The sequence below is a fragment of the Propithecus coquereli genome, unplaced genomic scaffold, assembly GCF_000956105.1.
Source record: "Propithecus coquereli isolate 6110/MARCELLA unplaced genomic scaffold, Pcoq_1.0 Scaffold755, whole genome shotgun sequence".
NCBI classification, from domain to species: Eukaryota; Metazoa; Chordata; class Mammalia; order Primates; family Indriidae; genus Propithecus; species Propithecus coquereli.
The window spans coordinates 75,096-98,037 of record NW_012153674.1 but is presented as its reverse complement, the minus strand read 5'-3'; the positions used below and the strand labels follow the sequence as shown (position 1 = coordinate 98,037).

The window sequence follows — 22,942 nt, the reverse complement described above, 5'->3', positions numbered from 1 at the left end:
CTGGCCGTTGACTTGTAGCCTTTAAGGAGATGCTGTTTTTTTTCTTTGTAGTTACCATAAAGAGATTGAAGTTGGCCCAGATGTGATTTCCTGCTCTGAGTAGAATTTCCAGTTGTGGTCATTAGCCAGGCATTTATGATTATCCTGTAACCAATGATTGTTGGATCTTGATTTAATTTAATTCACATAAGAAACATATTGAGTCCTTAGTGTATGTTTGACATTGTGGAGGTTATAAAGAAATTTATTCTCTGAACTGATGGAATTTACAGCCTAGCTGGAGAATCAAAGCTTACATACTTGAATCAATTAGGAGGACACTTAAAATCAAGACAACACTAACACATTTGGTTCAAACAGTATGTACCATTGGCCATTAGGAAAGACAGAAATCTATGTGTCCAGATGAAGTGAGGAAGGCTTCTTTGAATGAACAGGATTTGAAATGGTCTGTAAAGAATGAATGGAGATTTTATATAGAGTGAAGAGAATATTCCAAGGTAAAATATTATGAGCAACACCATGATCAGTACCATTGATACCTTTTGGCTAGAATAATGTGTCTCTTTTAGTCATATATACCTACTCTTTCCAGAGGCACCTCAGCCGATAAAAAAGAGAGTCCCAGCATTTAAATGACCATTCAAGGGAAATTATGAACCATTAACTCTAACTAATATTGGCCCATCTCTTACTTAACTCACTCAGAAATCACCTTTGCCATTTGTTCTTCTGTTGTATATCTGCCTTATCCTTCTCGTTGAATAATCAATCTTATCTTGATATATTAGTAGGTCATCCTTTGACTATTCCTGATGGTTTCTTTCCTGACTTTAGCAGTGCTCACAGCCTTCCTGCTTGGACATTGGTAGAAATCCTCCTTGGATGGCAATACCTGTCTCTCAGAAAATCTATCCTTGAGAAAGTGACTTCTAGTGGCAATACGATGTCCCCTTGGAAGAGAAAATAGTGCCCCAGTAGACAGTGTATCTGGCAAGTACAGCCCTGAGAAAAGAAACTACCTTCCTTCATATTAAGTGCGGGGAGTTAGCTACACTCCCAGCAAAAAATCGGGTCCCTTAGGCAGGGGTCGTCGCAAAGGATAAGGAAATAATAGAAAATACAAAATAATAGAATATATAAATAAAAGAATACTCAGATGAAGATACAGTTTTATAATAGTATGGATTTATAAGGGAAGGGGGCTCGGGAGACCCCACAGCATTTCCATGAACTGTGAGGCCACGAGTGAAGTTTCACATTAGTACTTATGGGTACAGTGTTCGGTTGCCAGGTGTAACAGATTTACATAATAATAGGTAGTTCATTTTAGGTTAAAAGTCTCCCAAAAGGCTTCTATAGATCCCTTAATTAACTCTATCTACATGAGCAAACGTTTACAAAATCTTTGAAAGACAAACTTCTAAGTTTTAAGATAAAGCTATCACTTAACAGAAGTGTTAAGCAGAGATATAGTGGCTCCATATTTCTTTATCTAGCTATTGTGCATGGAGACAGGTAGTTAGGAGTCAAGCAGGAACTGTCCCTCAGGCTAATTGCTTTTAGCTCCAGGTGTATGTCTGTTGGGTGGGCACTCTTTGATCAGCTCTCATCCCGTGGCTCCATGCAAACCTACTTTGTCGTATAAAGCAGGCAAAAGCCACAGTTGTGAGACTGCAGCGTCACCTTGGAAAGCAGCTGCCACTGACCTTTGAGATGCCCTCCTGAGGCGAGGCAGCTTTTGATATGCAAACTAACAGGTTCACATATTTCTTTAGGGCAAAGCCCTGAAAAACTCCTGAATCATTTGTGTGTCTGTATTATAGGGGGAATCTCCATAAAGCAACATTTCTATGGAGCAACAATTAAGAATACTAACTAATCAACCAGCTAACAGAACCCAAGAGTATAATTGCTAACCTTGAAATCACCTTACTCTACTTCCTGTCCTGGAAAGCACATACATGCACATATCTTCGGCTCAGGATTCACTTTAAAGGTACCAACCATACACAATTGCTTCTATTGGAACATTTTTTCTAGCTACTCATTATAGCTTCCTTGATTCAAAATGGTCCTTAGGATTCCAAGCAGCCCACGGCATTCAGAGGGCTCTTCATTTATACCCCATTTTATCCCATAACAACTACACATCTGAGAGAGGGACCTCTGAAACAGAGCAGTGCAGGAGATCCCTACATGAATGATGGGGTACCCTGCCCATACATTTTACTACAAACTCTCAGAAGCCAAAGGCTACCCCAAAGGGAAGGTGGATGGTCTCTACTATCAAGTCAGTATTTCTGGAGTATAGAGGCACCCCCTCCAACAAGCATGAATATGAATAGATTTCATCCAGAAGCAACAGCAAACCAACACCTGTGCTCAGCAGAGCCTCGTGGACATTCAGAAAGACCTTACTTGGCACCTGGAGATGGAATGTGTGATTGAGGAGTGTGTGTGACTGTGGATTGGAGAAGCCACACTTACACTGCCATATGTAAGTCCTGATGGGCTAAGTCCAAGCCCTACTTTTCTGTCCATATCATAATGCCACCCTAGTGTGCCTCTGTGGCCCCTGGAAGAAATATCTGTAAGACTTGTGGTGGCACTACATCTGACATGATGTCCCGTGGCACATGGAAACATGAGGTCTGTGCACTGGAACCAAGGGCACACCAGGAAACCCAAAGGGCAGCTGCACCTCCTCTTAACACTAGACCACCCTTGTTTGACATAAACTACCTCAACCTGTTCTGCCCTGCCTTCCAATGACACAAGTCATACTCATTGTGGTAATACACTGATGAAATTGGCCATGTTCTGCCTGACATTATTGTCTGTCACCAAGGGCCACAGTTGTCACTGCTTTTCAGACTCCAGTTTTTTAAGGTCTTACTTCTCTTCTCACAGCATACTCTTAACACTAAATAAAGTATATGTAACATTGCTCATTCTCCTTTCATATAAAAAATATCTAAAATGCTCTGCTTAGTCAATTATTATCATCTATTTCTGTTTTTTGACTTCACTGTTTATTCTCCTATAATGCTCGAGGACACTTTGCTTTAACTCATACATTTTTCTTTCAGATTGTAGTTTTGTTCCCCCATACTGTGAAACTACCTCTCTACTCTTGTAGTACATTTTAAACCCACCTTAGCTAATGCTTTTCCCTACTACCTAGATGCTATAGGTGATCCATTTGGGCCTATCTGAGGATCTATATATAACTGGCCCATTGATGGTGAAACATATGTTAGTGACTAGAGCAGAGGTTGATAACTGTCCACAATTTGGCTGAATATAACCTGAAGATGTGTTTTTGGCCTATACTGTCCTGACTACCACAGTGTTAAATTTAGTCATTGTGATGCCCACCACAAAGTGCCTCTCAAATCTCTTACTAAAGGGACTATAAATGACCAAAGGCCAGCTGCTGTGTTCTATAATCTGTAATTGTTTTCCTGCCAAGACCACAAAGCCCATGTACTACTCCCAACTACTGAATGAGTATTCTTAAGAATACTAGTGAAAGTCTATTCCTTGTAGATGCAGACTCCTGTTATGGTCACCTTTGGCTTGGGAAATCCCCAAGAGCCTTGCTGAAACCTTCTTAGAACTACATTGCAGTATAAAACCTTGTTTCCTTCCCTCTCTTCTCTATAGGGATAGGGCCTGTACCATGGTCTAAGCCCTCGAAGTCTAGACTCTTTCCCCATTTTCCCTCACATGTATTTTCCCCAATAAATTACTTGCACATCTATTCCAATCTTGGTATATCTTTTTCAGTGCTGGACTAATGCTGTTTTCAGCACTACAGTTTGGGAGATCTCATATATAATATGTATATCTAGCTACTCTCAAAAATTCTGAAGATCTGGCAATGTTAGACCTGGCAATAATCAGCTGGAACTGAGTAGTGGCTATGATTTTTGGACACATCACTTCACCCCTTTCTCCATGACCCATTGTCTCTTATACACAAATTATTTATGTTACTTGCCTAGCCCCTGTCAGCATTTAATTTTGAGACATTGATGTAAAGGAACATTCTTTTAATTCATGTAATCCAGTATATTATTTTGCTAGTTATTATGCCAGATGCTGGTAGTGATGGAAAAAAACTGGCATAGACCCTGCTTCACTTGGAGCTTTTTCTTGTAATAAGGCAAACAGACATTAGCCAATCACAGAAAGAAAAACAAATAAATACACAATTATAAGTTTTAATAAGTTCATTGAAGGAAAAAAGGGATATATGAGAAAGTTATGAGGGTATTAATCCCCTTCTTTTCTCTATCTACATTTCTTCCCTTAGTAGTCCCATCCAGTCTCATGACTTTAAATACCAATTGAAATCCCAAATTTGTATCTCCAACTCAGATCTCCCCCCCAAACTCAAAACTCATATATCCAGCTGCCTCTCTGATATTTCCATGTAGAAATTTAATAGACATTTCAAATTTAACACATCCAAAACCGAAGTCCTAATCTTCTCCTACAAACCCACTCCAGCAGTCTTCCCCATCTTGACTGATGACAATTTCATCCTTTCAGTTTCTCAGTCCAAATGCCTTGGGTCATCATTCATTCCTCTTTATCTCACACACCATATCCAATATATCAGCAAATCCTGTTGTCTGTACCTTCAAAAAGATATAGAATTCTGGCCCCTTTTCGTCACCTCCATTGCGACCACCCTAGTCTAATCTACTATCATCTTGTCTGGATTACTGCAGTAACTGCAATACTGCAGTAGGCTACTAACAGGTCTCCCTGCTCCTTTCCTCGGCCCATTTACAGTTTATTCTCAATACGGCAGCCAAAACAATCCATTTAAAACATATCATGTTTCTTCTTTCCTTTAAAACCCTATAATGGTCTATCATTTCTATCAGTAAAAACTGAAGTTTTTACATATTAGCTTACAAGGCCCCACAGGATCTGACCCACCTACCCCCACTTTTCTGACTTTATCTCCTATTATTCTACCATTTGCTTACTGAGCTCCAGCCACAATAGTTTCTTTTGCTGTTCTTTGGCCACAACAGATACAATCACAATTTAGAGCCTTTGCGCTGGCTGTCATCTCTGCCTATCTTACTTTACCCCAGATGTCCTCATGGCTAACTCTTCATTTAATTAAATGTCATCTTTCTCAATGAGGCCTACCCTGACCACCATGTATAAAAGTCCAGCCTCCAACACAACCCTTTATCCTGCTGTCTTTTCATAGCTTACTATATAATTTACTTATTATGTTTGTCTTTAATTATCTACATTTTCCTACTAGGAGATGAGCTCCATGAAAGCAGACTTTTTGTCTGCTTTGTTCACTGACATATCTGAAGTGCCTAAAACAGTGTCTGGCACATAATAGGCACTCAATAAATATTTGTTCAACTAATTGATTAATTAGCTAATAAGAGTGTCAAGGAAGGTTTCTCAATGAACTGATATTTAATCTGAGACCCAAAGAATAAGTGAGAGAGCATAGTAGGCAGAGATACATGTGATAGCCTTGAGGTAGTGGGTCAAGATAGATGGAGCCAATTATGTATAAATCCTTGTACAGAGATGACTCAGACCTTTTGCCTCCTCTCAAGGAGCTCACAGCAAATGGGGTGAGAAAAATAATTAAACAAATTGTTATAGATGTTGTAAGTACACTAATAAGGGTACGCACAGAGAGTTGTGAAAACACTGAGTAAGTAGGTATTAACTCTTCTAAGAGAGCTGGGAATATTTTACAAAGAAGGTGACATTTTAGCTAGGTCTCAGGCAGGAGAGTGACATGATGAAAGTGTTTTAAAAAGATTAATCTGGCAATAGTATGGAAAATGGATTGGAATATGAATGGACTGGAGGCAAGGAAACCATCTTGTCTATGGCAATAGTCCAGGTATGAGGTGATGAAGACATCTATAGGAATGGAAAGAGAAGGACAAATCTTAAAGACATTTGGAAGGAAAAATTGACAGGAGCTAAATGGACTCTTGGCTTTAAGCCTTCCAGGAGGTAATGCTTCTTCCTTAGTAATAACCATGAAAAGATTCCGATTGACCTATTATGTAATTGCCTACTGTGACTAGAATTTCTAGCTATGGCTGTTCTCCAAAAATTTCTGTTATTATGATTGATACTTGTTGGACTTTAATTTACATTAAGATGGCTTTAAACTCTAAAGGCTGGGAAACTCTCAAAAACATAATTTTGACTATTAAACAGCAAATTATTCCATTAAAGGAGAAAACAGGAAAACCATGGGGCCACATGGGAAGTTTTACAATGAGCTCATAGTTTCTTTTTTTTAAAAATGATATATAAAAGATGGAAATAAGGAATACAAAAGCAAGGATAAATATAACAGGTGGCATGTGCTTAAAGAATTAGTATTTGGAAGGATAAGGCCCCAAATTACCTCAGGCTTATAGAAATACATATTTGTAAAGACAACAAGAACGGTATTTTAACTGTGCTCTCAGAAGAAGTACATGTGTCCTGGCATGGGTAAATTATAACTCAGACAATATTATTAAACTCTTCTCAGTGATCAAAGGAATTCAGAAAAATAGGAGACGTGCTTTAAGATTGGAATTATGTAAAAATATTACTGATTCTAACAAAGAAGAAGGGGGAAGTCTTCAATTTGCTAACCAATGAGCTAAATATCTCCTGGGTTTGCTTCTAGAACAGATTTTCAAAAAAATGAGTACTTAGAAAATTACAAAGTTATCAACAGAGTCATTCAACACAAACCTAGTTTTTATTTCTGATAAGGTTATTAGAGGTAGTTTATGGAACTATGGCAAACATAGTATATATCTTGAATTAATGATGAATGAATGAAATTTCAGCAACACTTTAGCAAGTTTTTTATGACAAGAAAATATGAATTAGATAATATAATTATGTATTAATTAAATTACTGTATTCAAAGAGTACTGAGTAATAGATTATAGGCAATGGAAGAGTTTTTTGATGACCTGCTATAAACTCTACCTTTGGCTTTACCTGGTCAATATTTTTATTACTTAAGTGAAGATTTAGAACAGATATCAGATTTAAAGAGGCTGTGAAACTGGAAGAAGAGTAATTCAATCCACTTTCCACAAACATTTATGGAGTTCTAATAAGTACTAGGAACCATGCTAGGTGTTAGGGTATAAAAGTGAATGAGACATATAATTCTTCCTGTTGAAGAACATCCAGTATTATTAGGGGGAAAGATATATAACATACCCTTTCAGCATAATGTATTAAGAAGAAAGAGATATAAAGATATAAACAGAGTGTTATGAGAGAAGAAAAGATACCAACTTGTTTATTCTGAAAGTTTAGAGACTTCTTTGATGTGATGATATCCAGGCTGACTCTTAAAAGATGAATAAAAATCAGAGTAGGAAGGACTTCCAGTTTGAGGGAACAAAGAGCTTGAACATGAGTTTCTCCGAATAGGAAAGAATGTGGCAGATCTAGAGGTAAGCAATAAAGTACAAAAAGTTAAGTAGCAGGAAATTAGGCTGAGAGGTAACTCAAGACCAGGTAGTCGAAGGCAGGGCAAGAGTGGATATGGATAGATCAGTTAGGAGACTTTGAGTGAGAAATAATGATGGGCCTGGACTGGAATGGTGGCAAGTATATATACAATGCAGTAGGTCAAGTTTGAGAATCATGTAGGGAATAAAACTTACCGTGAATTGATAATTGGCTATGGGGGGAAATTTTAAAAATGAGCCATCAAGTTTGAAGCACTGATTTCTGGGTTATGCTGCTATTTGAATGGTACTGGAATTTACTGTGAGGAAGAACTCTGTGGGAGGAGCCAGTTTAGGTATAGGGGAGATCAGGATGTCATTAAAAGGTTCTTCATGAGAATATGAAGATTTGTTTTGTTTGCTGATATATTTCCAGCCCCTATACCAGTGCCTGGCACCTAATATATTTAAAGGTCTGATATATTTGTAATGGGAGTCCTAGAAGAGGAGGAGAGAGAATGGTACAGAAACAATATTTGAAGAGATGATGACAAAGAATTTTCCAAAAGTAACAAAAGCATTGCAATATTTTTTATTGCCACATACCAAATTGCCACAAACTTAGTGGCTTAAAACAACACCCATTTATGAGCTCACACTTCTATGGGTCAGAAGTCCAGGTGTGGCATGACTGGGTTCTCTGATCATGGTATTAAAGGCTGAAATTGGTATTAGGCAGGCTGCGTTCATTTCTAGGGATTTTGGCTAAGAATCTACATCCAGCCTAATTCAGGTTGTTGGCTGAATTGAGTTCCCTGTAGCTATAAAACTGAGGTCCCTGTTTCCTTCCTGCATATCAGCTGTGAGTCACTCTCAGCTCCTAGAGACTGCCTACCTTACTTGCCCACATGGTCTTCTCTATCTCAAAGCCAATGGATAATCTTCCTGACATCAAATCCCTTTCCTGCTTCAGGTCTCCTTCATGAAGAAGACCCCTGTCTGTTCCTTTTAGAGGATAGCTGCATTAGACCAGCCTAGCCAAGGATCATCCCCCTTTCTTAAAGTCAGTTGCGTTATATACATAATCTAATCATGCAAGTGAAATCTCATCATATTCACAGTCCCTCTGACACTCCAGGGGAAGGGATTATACAACAGCAAGGGTCACTGAAGGTCACCTTAAAATTCTGCCTATCACAAGCATAACGTCATAGATTCAAAAAGTGCTATCACCCAAAGCAGAATAAATACAAAGAAAACCTCGTCTAGGTGTATTTCAGGAAGAACTGCTTAAAAAAAAATAAGAAAAATCTTAAAAATAGTTAGAGAAAAATAATGTATTGCCTTACAAGGAGTAGCAAGTAGATTGGTTTTGACTTTTCAACAGAAGCAACATGAAGATAATGTAATGATAACTACAAAATGCTGACAAAAGTAACTGCCAACCTAAAATTTTATATTCCATAGCTTAGAGAAACTGCCACCAAAAACCAAAGGAAATATGAAGGATCTTCAAGCAGAAATAAAATGATCCCAAATGAAATCTTAGAGACATATAATGAATGAAGTACAGTAGAGAGATTAAATAAGTGGGTAGATTTGAATGTCCATTGATTATATAAAAAATTAGTGATGTCATATGGGGGATATATATACATATGCAATTAAAATATACAACAGGCCGGGCACAGTGGCTCATGCCTATAATCATAGTACTTTGGGAGGCCAAGGTGAGAGGATCTCTTGAGGTCAGGAGTTCGAAACCAGCCTGAGCAAGAATGAGACCCCATCTCTACTAAAAATAGAAAAATTACCAGAATGTTGTGGTATGTGCCTGCAGTCCCAGCTACTTGGGAGGCTGAGGCAGGAGGATTGCTTGAGCCCATGAGTTTGAGGTTGCAGTGAGCTATGATGATGCCACTGCACTCTACCCAGGGTGACAGAGTGAGATTCTGTCTCAAAAAAATATATCTATAGACAACAACAGCACTCGAGGGATTGAGGATAAATGGGGTTAATATAAATTATCTAATTTGAATTATACTTTAATAAGTCAAAGATATATGTTACTCTGTATATTTATATAGAGAGTAATCACTAAAAATCAGTAAAAGAAAGTATAACTAACAATTAAACAAAGGAGAAAATAGACTAATACAAATTTCCTAATTAGTACAAAACAAAGCAAGGAGAGAAAAGGTAACAGAATAAGCAAGACAAATAGCGAATAGTGATATAGCAGAGTTAAATATATTAGTAATTATAGTAAATGTAAATGGATTAAACACAATAATTAAATGAAAAAGATTATTAGAATGGTTAAACGCAAAATCTACGTGCTGTTTATAAGAAACAGTATTTTACATGTAAAATGTAAAAATATAGGAGAGTCAAAGTAAAAGAATGGAAGAAGTATACAATGCAAACACTGATATGTCACTATATACCATGAAAAAAGAAAACTTATGTAGCTATATTAATACTGGACAAAGTTGACTTTAAGGCAGGAATCTTTACTAGATATAGAGATATTATAATGGGCAATCCACCAAGAAAATAAAATTATTCTAATTTGTATGCATGTAACATTCAAAATAAAACAGAAATTGACAAATGTCCAATAAATAAATTCCCAATCATAATCAGAGATATTAACAGATATCCCTCAGTAACTGAAAAAATATCAGACAAAAAATACCCAATAACTCTGTAGAATAATTGAACAATAAAATAAACAAACTTAACATAATTGACATATATAGACATAATTAATAGACAACTACATTCAACAATTGCAGAATACATATTCTTTTCTGCATACAGAAAAATAGATGATATATTGAACCATAAAGCAAGTCTCAAAACCTTTAAACAATTACAACTGTAGTGAGTATTTTTTGGCCATAGTGACATTAAGTTAGAAAACAAGAAGAAGAAAACTAGAAAATCCCCCTAAGATAAGTAGTATACTTTTAAATAGCCTGTGAGTCAAATTTCAAAAATTGTAATGGAAATTAGAAAATATTTTGAACTGACTGATAAATGGAAATATGGCATATCAAAACTCATGGGATACTGCTAGACCATTACTGTAAGGGAAATTTATAGCCTTAAAATACATATTCCACAAAAGAGGAAAGGCTAAAAGTCAATGACCTATGGGTCCATCTCAAGGAATTGGAAAAAGCAGTAGAAAATTAATACTAAAGGATATAGAAGAAAGCAAATAAAGATAAGAATAGAATTTCCCGTAGGAAAGATATATTTGACTGAGAGAGTTATTGAAGCCAAAAGTTTCTTTTATGAGAAACCCAATCAAGTTGATAAATGTCACTAGAAATACTGATCAAGAAACAAAAAAAGAGAAGGCATAAATACCCAATATTAAGAATGAAAAGGAAGATCTCACTATATATCATAAAACAGAAAAGTTACAATTGGTACTGTAAACAATTTTAAGTGAATGTATTTCAAATTTAAATAAAATAGGTTCCTAGAAAAATATAACTTACTACAAAGGACACAAGAAGACAAATTTCTGCACTGACCTGTAACTATTAAAGAAATTGAGCCCTTTCCACAAAGAAAAATCCAGGCCCAGATGTCTTCACTGAGTAATTCTACCAAAATTTAAGAAAGAAATAATATAAATTTCACACAACGGTTTACAGAGAACAGAAGAAAAGGGATGCTTTCCTGACTCTGTTTGTGAAGCTAGAATAATCCCATAACTAAAATATTATAATTTTATTCATCAACATAGGTACAAAATTTCTAACAAAATATTAGAAAACTGTATTTTGTAATATATTAAAAGGATAATATACCCTATTGTCATTGGGTTTATGCCAAAAAGGCAAAATTGGTTTAAATTTTGAAAATAAATCAAGGTAATTCACCACAGAAACAAGATAAAGAAGAAAAATCATATGGTCATCACAATAAATGCAAAAAAACCATAAAGTTTAATATCCATTTATCAGAGAAAAAAACAAGCAATAAAAAGTAGCTTCTGATAAAGGGTATTTAGAAACAACCTACAAAATACCATCCACAGTATCCAACATTCAAAAAAATACTAGATATAGAACAAAATGGGTAAATGGAAGCCATAGTCAGGAGGGGGAAAATAGTCAATAAGTGTAGACTCACAGATGACCCAGATATTGGCATTTTCAGACAAGGACGTGAAAACAGTTATTGTAAATATGTTAGAGAATTTACAGGAAAAAAATGAATAGGATGGATGAACAAATGGGAAATTTCAGAAGACAAATGTAATTTCTAAATAAGAACCAAATGGAAATACTTAAACTGAAAAGTGAAATATATGAAATGAAAAACTTTTGGGATCACCTTAACTGAAAACTAGAAATAGAAAGGGACCAGTAAATAGAAAACATCAAAGTTACAGAACAGAAAAAAATAAAATGAAAGATGATAACAGGGTATAAGAGAAACATGATATAAGAGAAATATGAGATTCAGACAAAAATTCAAGCAGAGATTTGGAGTTCCAGAAGGAAAGATACCACCCACAAAGAAAACATCAGACATACCTGGATTTTCAGTGAATTCTACTAAGCATTGAAGGAAGAGATATCAATCTTGCATAAGTTTTTTCAAAGAATAGAGGTAGAGATAGAGGTAACGGTTCCTAACTTATTTTGTGAAACCAGCTTAAATCTGATAAAATGTCTGATAAAGACATCACACACAAAAAAATACAGAACGTGTATTCCTCATGTATCTAGATGAAAAATACTATAACAATTGCAGCATTTTGAATCCAGCAATACGTAAAAAGAAGGATATATCACAATCAAGTGGGGTTTATCCTAGAAAGCCAAGATTGTTTTAACAAAGGATAATCGATCAACTACATTATTCTTATAGAATAAAGCAGAAAACCATACAGTAATCCCAATAAATGCAGAAAGTGTATTTGATAAAATTCAATACTTATTCCTGATAAATACTCTCAGAAAACTAGAAATCGAAGGGAACTTTTCCAACCTGACAAAGGCCATTGATAACAACAAAAACAAAACCATGGCTAACATCATACATAATCATTACATATTGAATGTTTCCTCCTAAGATCAAGAATAAGGCAAGGATGTTCATGCTTACCCCTCCTATTTTGTATTGCACTTGAGGTCCTAACTAGTGCAATAAGGCAAAAAAAAAAAAGGTACGAAGTTTGAAAAGGAAGATGTAGAATTGTCTTTATTCATAGATGACATCCCTTATGTAGAAAATCCTAAGAAATCTCCAAAACAGTTACTGGGAACAATAAGTGATTTTAGTAAGGTCACAGGATTCAAGGTCAAACTACAAAATTAATTGTATTTGTGTACACTAGTAACAAACATTTGCAATATGAAATTTAAAAATACTGCTTATAATAGCATCAAAACTCAATTACTTAGGAATGAATTTAATGAAAGATTATAAGACCTCTACACTTGGTATTATCAGACTTTTTAATTTTTGCCTATCAAGTGGGTATAAAATGATATCTCATTGTGGTTTGATTAAATTTCATTAAATTTCCCTAATCATTAATGATGTTGAACATGTCTTCATAAATTTATTGATTATATGTGTTTTCTCTTCTTAGAAATGTCTGTTCATCTTGTTTGCTCACATATTGTTTGCTTTTCCTGTCGATTTGTAGGATGCCTTTAAATATTCTTGATACTAATATTTTGTCAGTGGTATGAATTTCAAATACCTACTCCCGGTTTGTAAATTGCTTGGATTTTTAAAAATTTTTAAATTTTAATTTTTAAAAATTAAAACTGGTAACATTTGAATAGTAAGATAAGAGAAAGTGGGGAAGGAGAGACTTTCTTTCTGTTTGCTACTCTTCTCTATGGTTTGAATACTAAAACATATGTATTTTTGTATGTGTGTATGGCAGTAATGGAGATTTCAATTGTATGTGCCAAACCTCATTAACAGTTTCCTTGACGGAAAGGGAATGGCAAATAATGAGAGAAGGATGCTTTCACTTTTTATTTTATACATTTTTTGCTTGTGTAGGTTATTTTTAATTCCCCTCTCCTTTTTTTTTACAATGAGCAAGTTTTGTTTTTAAAGTATATACAAAACAGTGAAACACTTCAAAGAACCCGAATCATGCAGAGTTCTGCCAGTTTTCCCAGGCATAATTAACTACTTTCTCCTTTGCACTTTTTCACTGCACTCTGTGCTTAAAACTATTATAAGTAGTAGTAGTTATCACCCTATACTTGCGTTTCTTCTCCACTAGATTGTGAGCCTCTTGAATGGTAGCTGGAATTGCTGAGTTGTTTGTGTTTGTATTCTCAGTACTTAAGAAAGTACCTATTCCACACATGCTTAGTAATATTTACTGGGTAAAATAATGAAGAAATGAATGAATATATTTGCTTAAGAGTAGATTTTGGGGGTATTCAATGCAGTGGGAGAAGAGTACTTTGATTAAGAATTGAGTATTAGACCAGGGATTGGAAAATTTTTTCTTTGAAGGGCCAGATAGCAAATATTGTAGGCTTTGGTGTCATACTCTTCTTTGTTTTTCCTTAGAGTCCTTTAAAAATATAAAATTCATTCTTAGTTTGTGGGCTGTAGATTGTCAGCCCCTTAGACAGTACCTGTAGATAAGAGGTTGGAAAACAAGAGACAGTGAAGAAATAAATGTAACCCAGGTATCAGCAGAGACCTTTCTATGCTCTCCTCCTTGCCCTCAGCCACAAAATCTCAATAAATATGACTTTAGCCCTCAATTTCATAGCCTGTTATTTCAGAATGCTCCCAAGTCATTAATAAATTTTATTATGTCTGAAGCTATGGCCTTTGTGTATGTGATTAGTTTCATCCCACATCAACATGAACTTCAGTCCTTTCATCAGCTTATACCTCACATACATACACATGTGTGTGTGCACAAACACACACACACGCAAGTTTCCTCAAAATAAGCATTTTGTGGATTTAGTTACTTTACTGCAACTTTGGGGGGTAATTGAGAAGGTTCACATCAAGAACCACACAGCCTATCTGCAGTTACATGGCTTTCTCCCTCCTTTCCCACAAGACAAATTAATGCCTTTTATGATCTTATGCAGATGGAGTTGTTTTATTAATTTTTCTAAAACCATGCCACTCAGAGTCACCAATTCCAAGCAGACTTATCAAGGCACTTTCTCCAACAGATACAGCTTATTCCTAACAATAGCCATAATGATTATAGTGTAACAGTAGCAGCTGACACATATATAGTGCTTACTATGAGACAGATTCAGTTCTAAGTAGTTTAATCCTCATAGTAAACCCATGAGATAAATATCATCCTCCTTTTCCAAAAAAGGAAATGGAATTACTGAGGATTTAAGTAGCTTGTCCATAGTCACACATATTCAGTCTTAGAAGCAAGTTTCAAGCAGTCAGGATAAGGATGATCCAGCAGAGAGGCCCAGAAGGATGATACCTGAAAAGTGATCCTTGTACAGTCATGAATTGCTTAATGACAAGGAATACTTTCTGAGAAATACATTGTTAGGTGATTTCATCACTGTGTTACTATCACAGAGTGTACTTACACAAACCTAGATGGTATAACCCACTACACTCCTAGGCTACATCGTACATCCTACTACTCCTGGGCTACAAACCTGTACAGCAGGTGACTGTGCTGAATACTGTAGACAATTATAATATAGTGCTAAGTATTTGTGTATCTAAACACATCTAAACATACAAAAGGTATTGTGTTGTGTTACAACACTACAATGTCAGTGTTAGGAATTTTTCAGGTCCATTATAATCTTATGACTGAAACGTCATTATGCAATGTATGAGTGCATGTGTTTGCAAGGTTAAGATTAGTGAATTTTTTAAAGAACTATGCAGTTAGGTAGTGGGGCAGAAGCAGGATTGCAAGGCATAAAATAAGAGTGGCTGCTGAGAAAATGGAAGTAATGGTTATAGACCACGTATGCTTAGCATTACATAATTTCTCCTTTGTTTAATCCTCTGCAGTTGAGATCATTAAATCTATTATTTTACATAGTTATATCTATAGTATTCATATAGCCTCATAAAAGCTGTTTTATATTGTTGCTAACTTTCTTTTGTCATTGTCCAGTCTTCTAGGATGTGGTGTCACAGGTTGTCCTACCTACAAAGCAAGCTTCAGGATTTGCTGAAGGGAGGAGTCCTATGTTGGGCCGTTCAACAGCCTAACTTCAAAAGATTATTTCCTTTAGCCATCCGTTGGCACCATACAACCTCCAAGGCCCAGAATTGTGCTTGGCAGCAACATGAAGATCATTTTGGTAAGAGATGTGTGGGGACAGATACTTTTTAAAAATTGTATAAAAAATTGTGTTAAGAATGATAAAATTGTGTTAAGAAAACACAAAACTTACCATCTTAACCATTTTAAGTATACAATTTAGTAGTGTTAAATATATTCACATTGTTATGCAATAACAAATATGTTTTGCATGGTCTGAAAATACTTTTTGTGGAGTTGAGAGGACCTCTAGCCATTTATTTCCTAGATTATTCTAGAAGTTGGGAGAAAGACAAAATATAGGGAGGGCACCAGTGAAATCCCATCCCAACTAGGAGAAGGCAACTCTGCCCTGCTCAGCCCAACTCACTCATCTCCCTGCCTTACCTAAGGAAAAAAAGAAATAAAGAAAGACTCAATATTCAAGGAAAAGGGTTTTAAAGACATAGACTAAGAATATTACAATCATAGAAAGTATTAGATGGCTAATGGAGGAGAAGCTTTACCCCTGTATATGAGTTTTCTAGGGCTGCCATAACAAATTGCACAAACTAGATGGCTTAAAACAACATAAATTTATTCTTTGATAGTTCCGGAGGCTAGACGTCTGAGATCCAGGTTTTCGCAGGGCCACACTCCCTCCCAAGACTCTAGGAGATAATCTTCCCTTGCCTCTTCTAGTTTCTCATGGTTGCCTGCAACCCTTGACATTACTTTGCTTGTGGCAGCATCACTCCAATCTCTGCCTCCATCTTCACATGGCCTTCTTCACTGTATCATTCATTGGATTTAGGGCCCACCCTACTCCATTGTGAACTCGTTTTAAATTGATTATATCTGCAGACTCTCCAAATAAGGTTACTTTCACAGGTACCAGTGGTTAGGACCTCAAGACATCTTTTGGGGGACTACATTTTAATCGAACACACCCTGGAAAAGAGACAAAAACAATTGTGAAGGCCACACTCCCAAGACACAGGTCTGCTGTGCACTCTATGGACTGAGACTTAATCAGAAGATTATAGAATGCCCTCCTTCCCCACACACTACAGCAAGCTAATAAGCCTCCAGTTAAGATAACAGTGGATTATACCTGGGAGAGCCGCAAGAGACAGGGTCTCTAAGGTATAGCACAAAGGGAAAGACCAAAGCTAAAAGGGGAGACAAAAAGATAATCACTAGAGGGATTTAAAGCCTCTGGTACCCATAGAGACAACAAACATCAAACACAGCCTAACTCCTGGCCAGATTAATAAAAATACTCATGGTAAAGTCCTATTTTACCTCAATAACTGCTGCTCTATACAACATGTATGTCTTTTCAACAATAACAAAATTACAAAACATGTTAGAGCAAGAAATAACACAATTGGAAGAGACAAAGCAAGATCAGGACTAGACTTACATATGACACAGGTGTTGAAATTATCAGTCAGAATTTTAGGATTGTTTTTTTCTATTTCTATGAAAAATGCGTTGCATCTATAGATCACTTTGAGTAGTATGGAAATTTTAACAATATTAGTTCTGCCAATCCATGAACATGAAATATCTTTCCATTTATTTGTGTTTTCTTCAATTTCTTTCCTCAATGTTTTATAGTTTTGCATGTAGAGATTTTTCACCTCTTTGATTAAATTTATTCCTAAGTATTTTTATTGCAGCTATTGTAAATGGAATTTTTTCTTGATTTCCTTTTCAAGTAGCTCATTATTAGTATATAGAAATGCTACTGATTTTTTTTGTGTGTGTGTTTATTTTACTGAATTTGTTTATTAGCTCTACCAGTTTTTTGGTAATGTCTTTAGGGTTTTCGAGATATGAGGTCATGTCATCAGCAAACAGAGACAATTCATCTCTTCCTTTTCTATTTGGATGCCTTTTATTTATTTCTCTTGCCTAATCACTCTGGCTAGGACTTCAATACTATGTTGAATAGAAATGGCAAGACTGGGCTTTCTTATCTTATTCCAATCTTAAGAGAGAAAGTTTTCAACTTAAGATCCTGATAGCCAAAGCAATTTTGAGCAAAAAGAACAAAGCTGGAGGCATCATGCTACCTGATTTCAAAATATGTTACAAATCTATAGTAATCAAAAAAGCATGGTACTAGAATACACACAGACACATCAACCAATGGAAGAGAATGACAAGCCCAAAAATAAATCATGCATTTATGGGGAATTGATTTTTGACAAAGGTCAAAATGTTTGTCAAATATGAACACACAATGGGGAAAGGAGTCTCTTCAATGAATAATGTTGGGACAAGTGGATATACACATACAGAAGAATGAAATTGGACTCTTATCTCATACCATGTACAAAAATCAACTCAAAATGGAATAAAGGCTTAATCTAAAACAAGAAACTGTAAAACTCTAGAAGAAATCTTAGGGGGAAAGCTACATGACATTGGTATGGACAATGATTTTTTATGTATAACCCCAAAAGCACAGGCAACAAATGCAAAAATAGACAAATGGGAGTGCATCAAACTAAAAAGCTTCTGCACAGCAAAGGAAAAAACAGAATGAAGAGACAACCCACATATTGGGAAAAAAATATTTGTAAACCATATATCTAATAAGGGGTTAATACCCAATATATATAAGTAACTCAATGCAATGCAATAGCAAGAAACCAACATGTTTAAAAGATGGGCAAAGGATATGAACAGACATTTCTCAAAAGAAGACATATAAATGGCCAACAGGTATATTAAAAATGCTCAACATCACTAATCATCAGGGAAATTATTATCAAAAAGGCAAAAGATAGCAAGTGTTGGCAAGGATGTAGAGAAGGGGGAACCTTTGTACACTGTCAGTGAAAATGGAAATTAGTAGAGGCATTATAGAAAACAGTATGGAGGTTCCTCAAAAAATTAAAAATAAAACTACCATATGATCTAGAAATCCCACCACTGGGGGTGTGTGTGTGCGTGTGTATATACATATATATACACACACACACACACACATATATATGTATATATATCCGAAGGAGATGAAATCAGTAATTGAAGAGATATCTTTACTCCCATGTTTATTACAGCATTATTCATAATAGCCAAGATATGAAATCCACTTAGGTGACTGTCTTAGTCCATTTTGCATTGCTTAAAGGAATACCTGAGGCTAGGTAATTTAGAAAGAAAGAGGTTTATTTGGCTCATGGTTCTACAGGCTGTACAAGAAGCATGGCACCAGCATCTGCTTCTGGTAAGGGCTTCGGGGAGCTTCCAATTAAAGCAGAAGGTTAAGGGGGAGCCAGTGGGTTATATCCAAAGAGAGAGAAGAGGAGGAGCCAGGCTGTTTTAAACACTCAGCTCTCACATGAACTAATAGAGTAAGAACTCACTCATCACCTCAGTGAGGTCACCAAGCCATTCATGAGGGATCTGTTCCAATGACCCAAACACTTCTAACTTCCAATATTGGGGATCAAATTTCAACATGAGATTTGGAGGAGACAAACATCCAAACTATATCAGTTCCCATCAATGCATGAATGAATAAATAAAATGTGGTATATATACAGAGTGGAATACCATTCAGCTTTTAAAAAGAAGGAAATCCTGTCCTTTTAGACAACATGGATGAACCCGGAAGACATTATGTTAAGTGAAATAAGCTGGGCACAAAAAGACAACTATTACATGATCTCACTTACATGTGGAATCTGAAATAAAACCAAACTTGTAGTATAAAGTAGAATGGTGGTTACCGGAGGCTAGGGACTAGGGCATGGAGAGGTGTTGATCAAATAATACAAGTTTTAGTTAGACCAGAGGAATAAGTGCAAGAGATCTAGTTTTCAACATGGTGACTACAGTTAACAATAATATATTGTATATTTCAAAAATGCTAAGAGAGTAGATTTCAAATGTTCTCACCACAAAAAAATAAGTATGTAAGGTGATGGATATTTTAATAATTCACTGGCTTAATGATACCGCAGTGCATACATACATCAAAACGTTACATTATATCCCATAAATATAAATAATTATTATTTGTCAATTAAAACTACTAAAAAGAAATAGGCATGAAATTTAAAATAACTATTATTAATATGTTAATGAATCTAATGGAAAAGGTAGACAAAAAGACCAGTTTGATAAAATCAGCAGAAAGATGGAAAATATAAGAAATAATCAAATGGAAATTCTGAAAATCAAAATCACGGTACCAGAAATGAATGGTTTTGATGGGCTCATCAGTAGCATTGACATATCTAAGGATATAATTGGTGAATGTAAAGATAGATCAGTAGAAATTACCCCAACTGGGAGACCCTGGAAGATGGCTGACTAGAGACACCAGCTGTCAAAGTGTCTCGGTAGGAAGGAAAGGTTTTAGATGAAAGAGAAAAAAACAGGTAAGCATAGATCAGGGTAATTCTGAAGGAAGGGTGCCAGAAGTTATGAGGGACTCCATGGGAAGAAGTTAAAGAGCAGAACAAGGAGTAGCATGATATTGGCAGAAATCAATGCCCCAGAGGCTTGGAGTCCAGCAGAAAGGGTAGATGGATCGGTTTGTTTCTCCCAACCTCATGTCTCTGACAGCAGGCTTCTGAGCTGCTGGAGTGACTTTCTGCTCCTACAAGCCCAAAAGCTGCTGCCACAAGAAAACTGGAAGCTTCTTGTGGACAAATGACTAGGCTTCCAATCCCCCTGGGACACTTCCAGTCACCACAGACCTGAACCGAGATGGCAGGCACCATATTGCTTCTCTACCCACTGTGAGCTTTTGTCCTCCCAGAGAACTTCAGCCTCTCAGTTTTTGGCTTGCTCGTTCCCATGCAAACATTTCCCAACTTTGGCTCAGGCTGCGGAGACACAGGGATCCAGTGGGTCCCGAAGCAAGTACATTCCAGGCAGGCTGCCCTGCAGAGAGGTGGACAGAAATGACCGGAGTGCTAGCTTTCCTCCCTCCAAGACTCTTTTCATCCCACTCCACTCCCCGACCCATGGCTGCCAAGAGAGATAATTGAGCCACCACACCAAGGCTTCTACGGAGAGTGAGGCTCAAACCGTTTTCTATTATAGTCCTGCAGCAGACTAAGAGATTGCTCAAACTGTGAGCTCCCTGCTCACTGGCACTCCCTGGTGCTGCATGAACAGCAGCTCCATCAAAGCTGGGCTCACCCTGAAGCAGGGACATCAAATCTGCTTGGAGTACCCCATAGGCAACTTGGGACCAGCACACTTCTCCCTGCCATGGTCAGGGATTGATCTTTGGGGACCCAGGGGCAGGCCTGTAGGCCAGATCCCATACTCCCAGGACTCGATTGTATTTCTCAGTGGCATGGAATGGAGATTTGTGAACTAATCTGAGAAGGTGAGGGAGTCTGCATGGGCAGAACTGAGAGGAGAGTGCAGTGTGGGTCCCAGATGTGGCATACTCATGGACCACCCCTTCCCCCACAGGAAGGCCGAGCTCTCTGCCCAGGCCAGGATCCTGGGCAGGGAAGATACTTAGCCTGCAGTGTAATCATGGAGGAACTCAGCTAATTTGAGCTCTTGCCTGCCAGCAGACATTGAAAGGATAACACAGAGCAGAGGAGTGAGGAGAAGAGTCAAACCCGCTCTTGACAGTCAGATTGCGAATCTCAGATGGCCCCGAATCTACAAGCAGGCTTTCAGGTTGGGTGGACCCACTTCAGACCCTCCCTGGCAGGGTTTCCCAGAAGCTGGAAACTGACCTGTGACCCCTGTCAAAATAGCTGCATTGCCGGCTTTTGTGGAGCCTGAAGGCAGAGTGGCCCAACCCAGCCCCACCTAGCCTCACTCCCCCACCTACCTCTGCTGTGGCAGAGAATAGGGACTCATCTTGAAGCTCCAGGGCCCCACCCACCACCTAGAACACTCCTGAGGGAATACATTGGTCACAGGTCCCAAAAACAACACTGCAGCTTATGCCTTTTAGCAAGTACCACCTACTGACATGGAGGTCAATCTACATAGCACTTTACAGCATCTATTGACTCAATCATACAGGGTGTGGTTAATTCTCACCCACAAGCACCACCTACTGTCTCAGAGACTAAACTGGACATGACAGTACAACTCACACTGTTAAGTAGACCATACGGCTGGAGAAAGAGAAAAGATTTCAAAGGCCTCCATCCTCCCCCATCACAGAAAGACAGGGAATTTGCCGACACACACAGCTCACCACAGCTACAGCCTACAAACAACTAGCAACTGAGAAAACCACCACATTAAGGTTGTCTATAACCAAGGCATCCATCCAGACTAGAGCACCTTCAAAGCACCCACAAGCAAAGCCAAAGGTTCTTACCCAACATATGCTAAAAACACACTCGAATGAATGAGGGAGGAGAGAAGCCCCATTGAAACAAAAGATAATCCAAAAATAAGCAACACCTGCTCCAGATGAAAGGGATTCAGCAAAAGAACTCCAGAATTATGAAAAATCAGAGCCAAAGAACACCCCCCAAAGGGAACACCAACTCTCTAGCAATGGATACCAACAAAAATGAAAATATTGAAATGACAGATAAATAATTCCAAATATGGATTGTAAGGAAGCTCAATGAAATCCAAGAGAAAATGGAAAACCAACTGAAACAAACCAGAGAAAACAATTCAGGAAATGAATGAAAAATTCACTAAAGAGATCAATATATTAAAAAAAATTGGGGCCAGGCGTGGTGGCTCACGCCTGTAATCCTAGCACTCTGGGAGGCCGAGGCGGGTGGATCGCTCAAGGTCAGGAGTTCGAGACCAGCCTGAGCAAGAGCGAGACCCCCGCCTCTACTAAAAACTAGAAAGAAATGATCTGGACAACTAAAAATACATATATACAGAAAAAATTAGCCGGAAATGGTGGCGCATGCCTGTAATCCCAGCTACTCGGGAGGCTGAGGCAGGAGGATCGCTTGAGCCCAGGAGTCTGAGGTTGCTGTGAGTTAGGCTGACGCCACGGCACTCACTCTAGCCCGGGCAACAAAGCGAGACTCTGTCTCAAAAAAAAAAAAAAAATTGTAACTTCTGGAAATGAAAAATTCATTTAAGGAAATATAAAACACAGTGGAAAGTTTTAAGAATAGACTACACCAGGCAGAAGAAAGAATCTCAGACCATGAAGACAACTCTTTTGAATTAACTCAGTCAAAAATAAAGAAGAAAGAATTAAGAGGAATGAACA

General features: G+C 37.2%; 1 protein-coding gene across 2 annotated transcripts in view; it reads left to right on the top strand.

The window, feature by feature from the left end:
* TMLHE (trimethyllysine hydroxylase, epsilon) overlaps positions 1–22,942 on the top strand; it is a 118,220-nt gene that overhangs the window by 21,002 nt on the left and 74,276 nt on the right. For both annotated transcript variants that reach the window (XM_012662183.1, XM_012662181.1), the window contains exon 2: positions 15,616–15,805. In XM_012662183.1, the coding sequence (XP_012517637.1) occupies positions 15,625–15,805 (181 nt within the window). In that variant the 5' untranslated portion in view covers positions 15,616–15,624. The remainder of the gene's footprint in view (positions 1–15,615; positions 15,806–22,942) is intronic.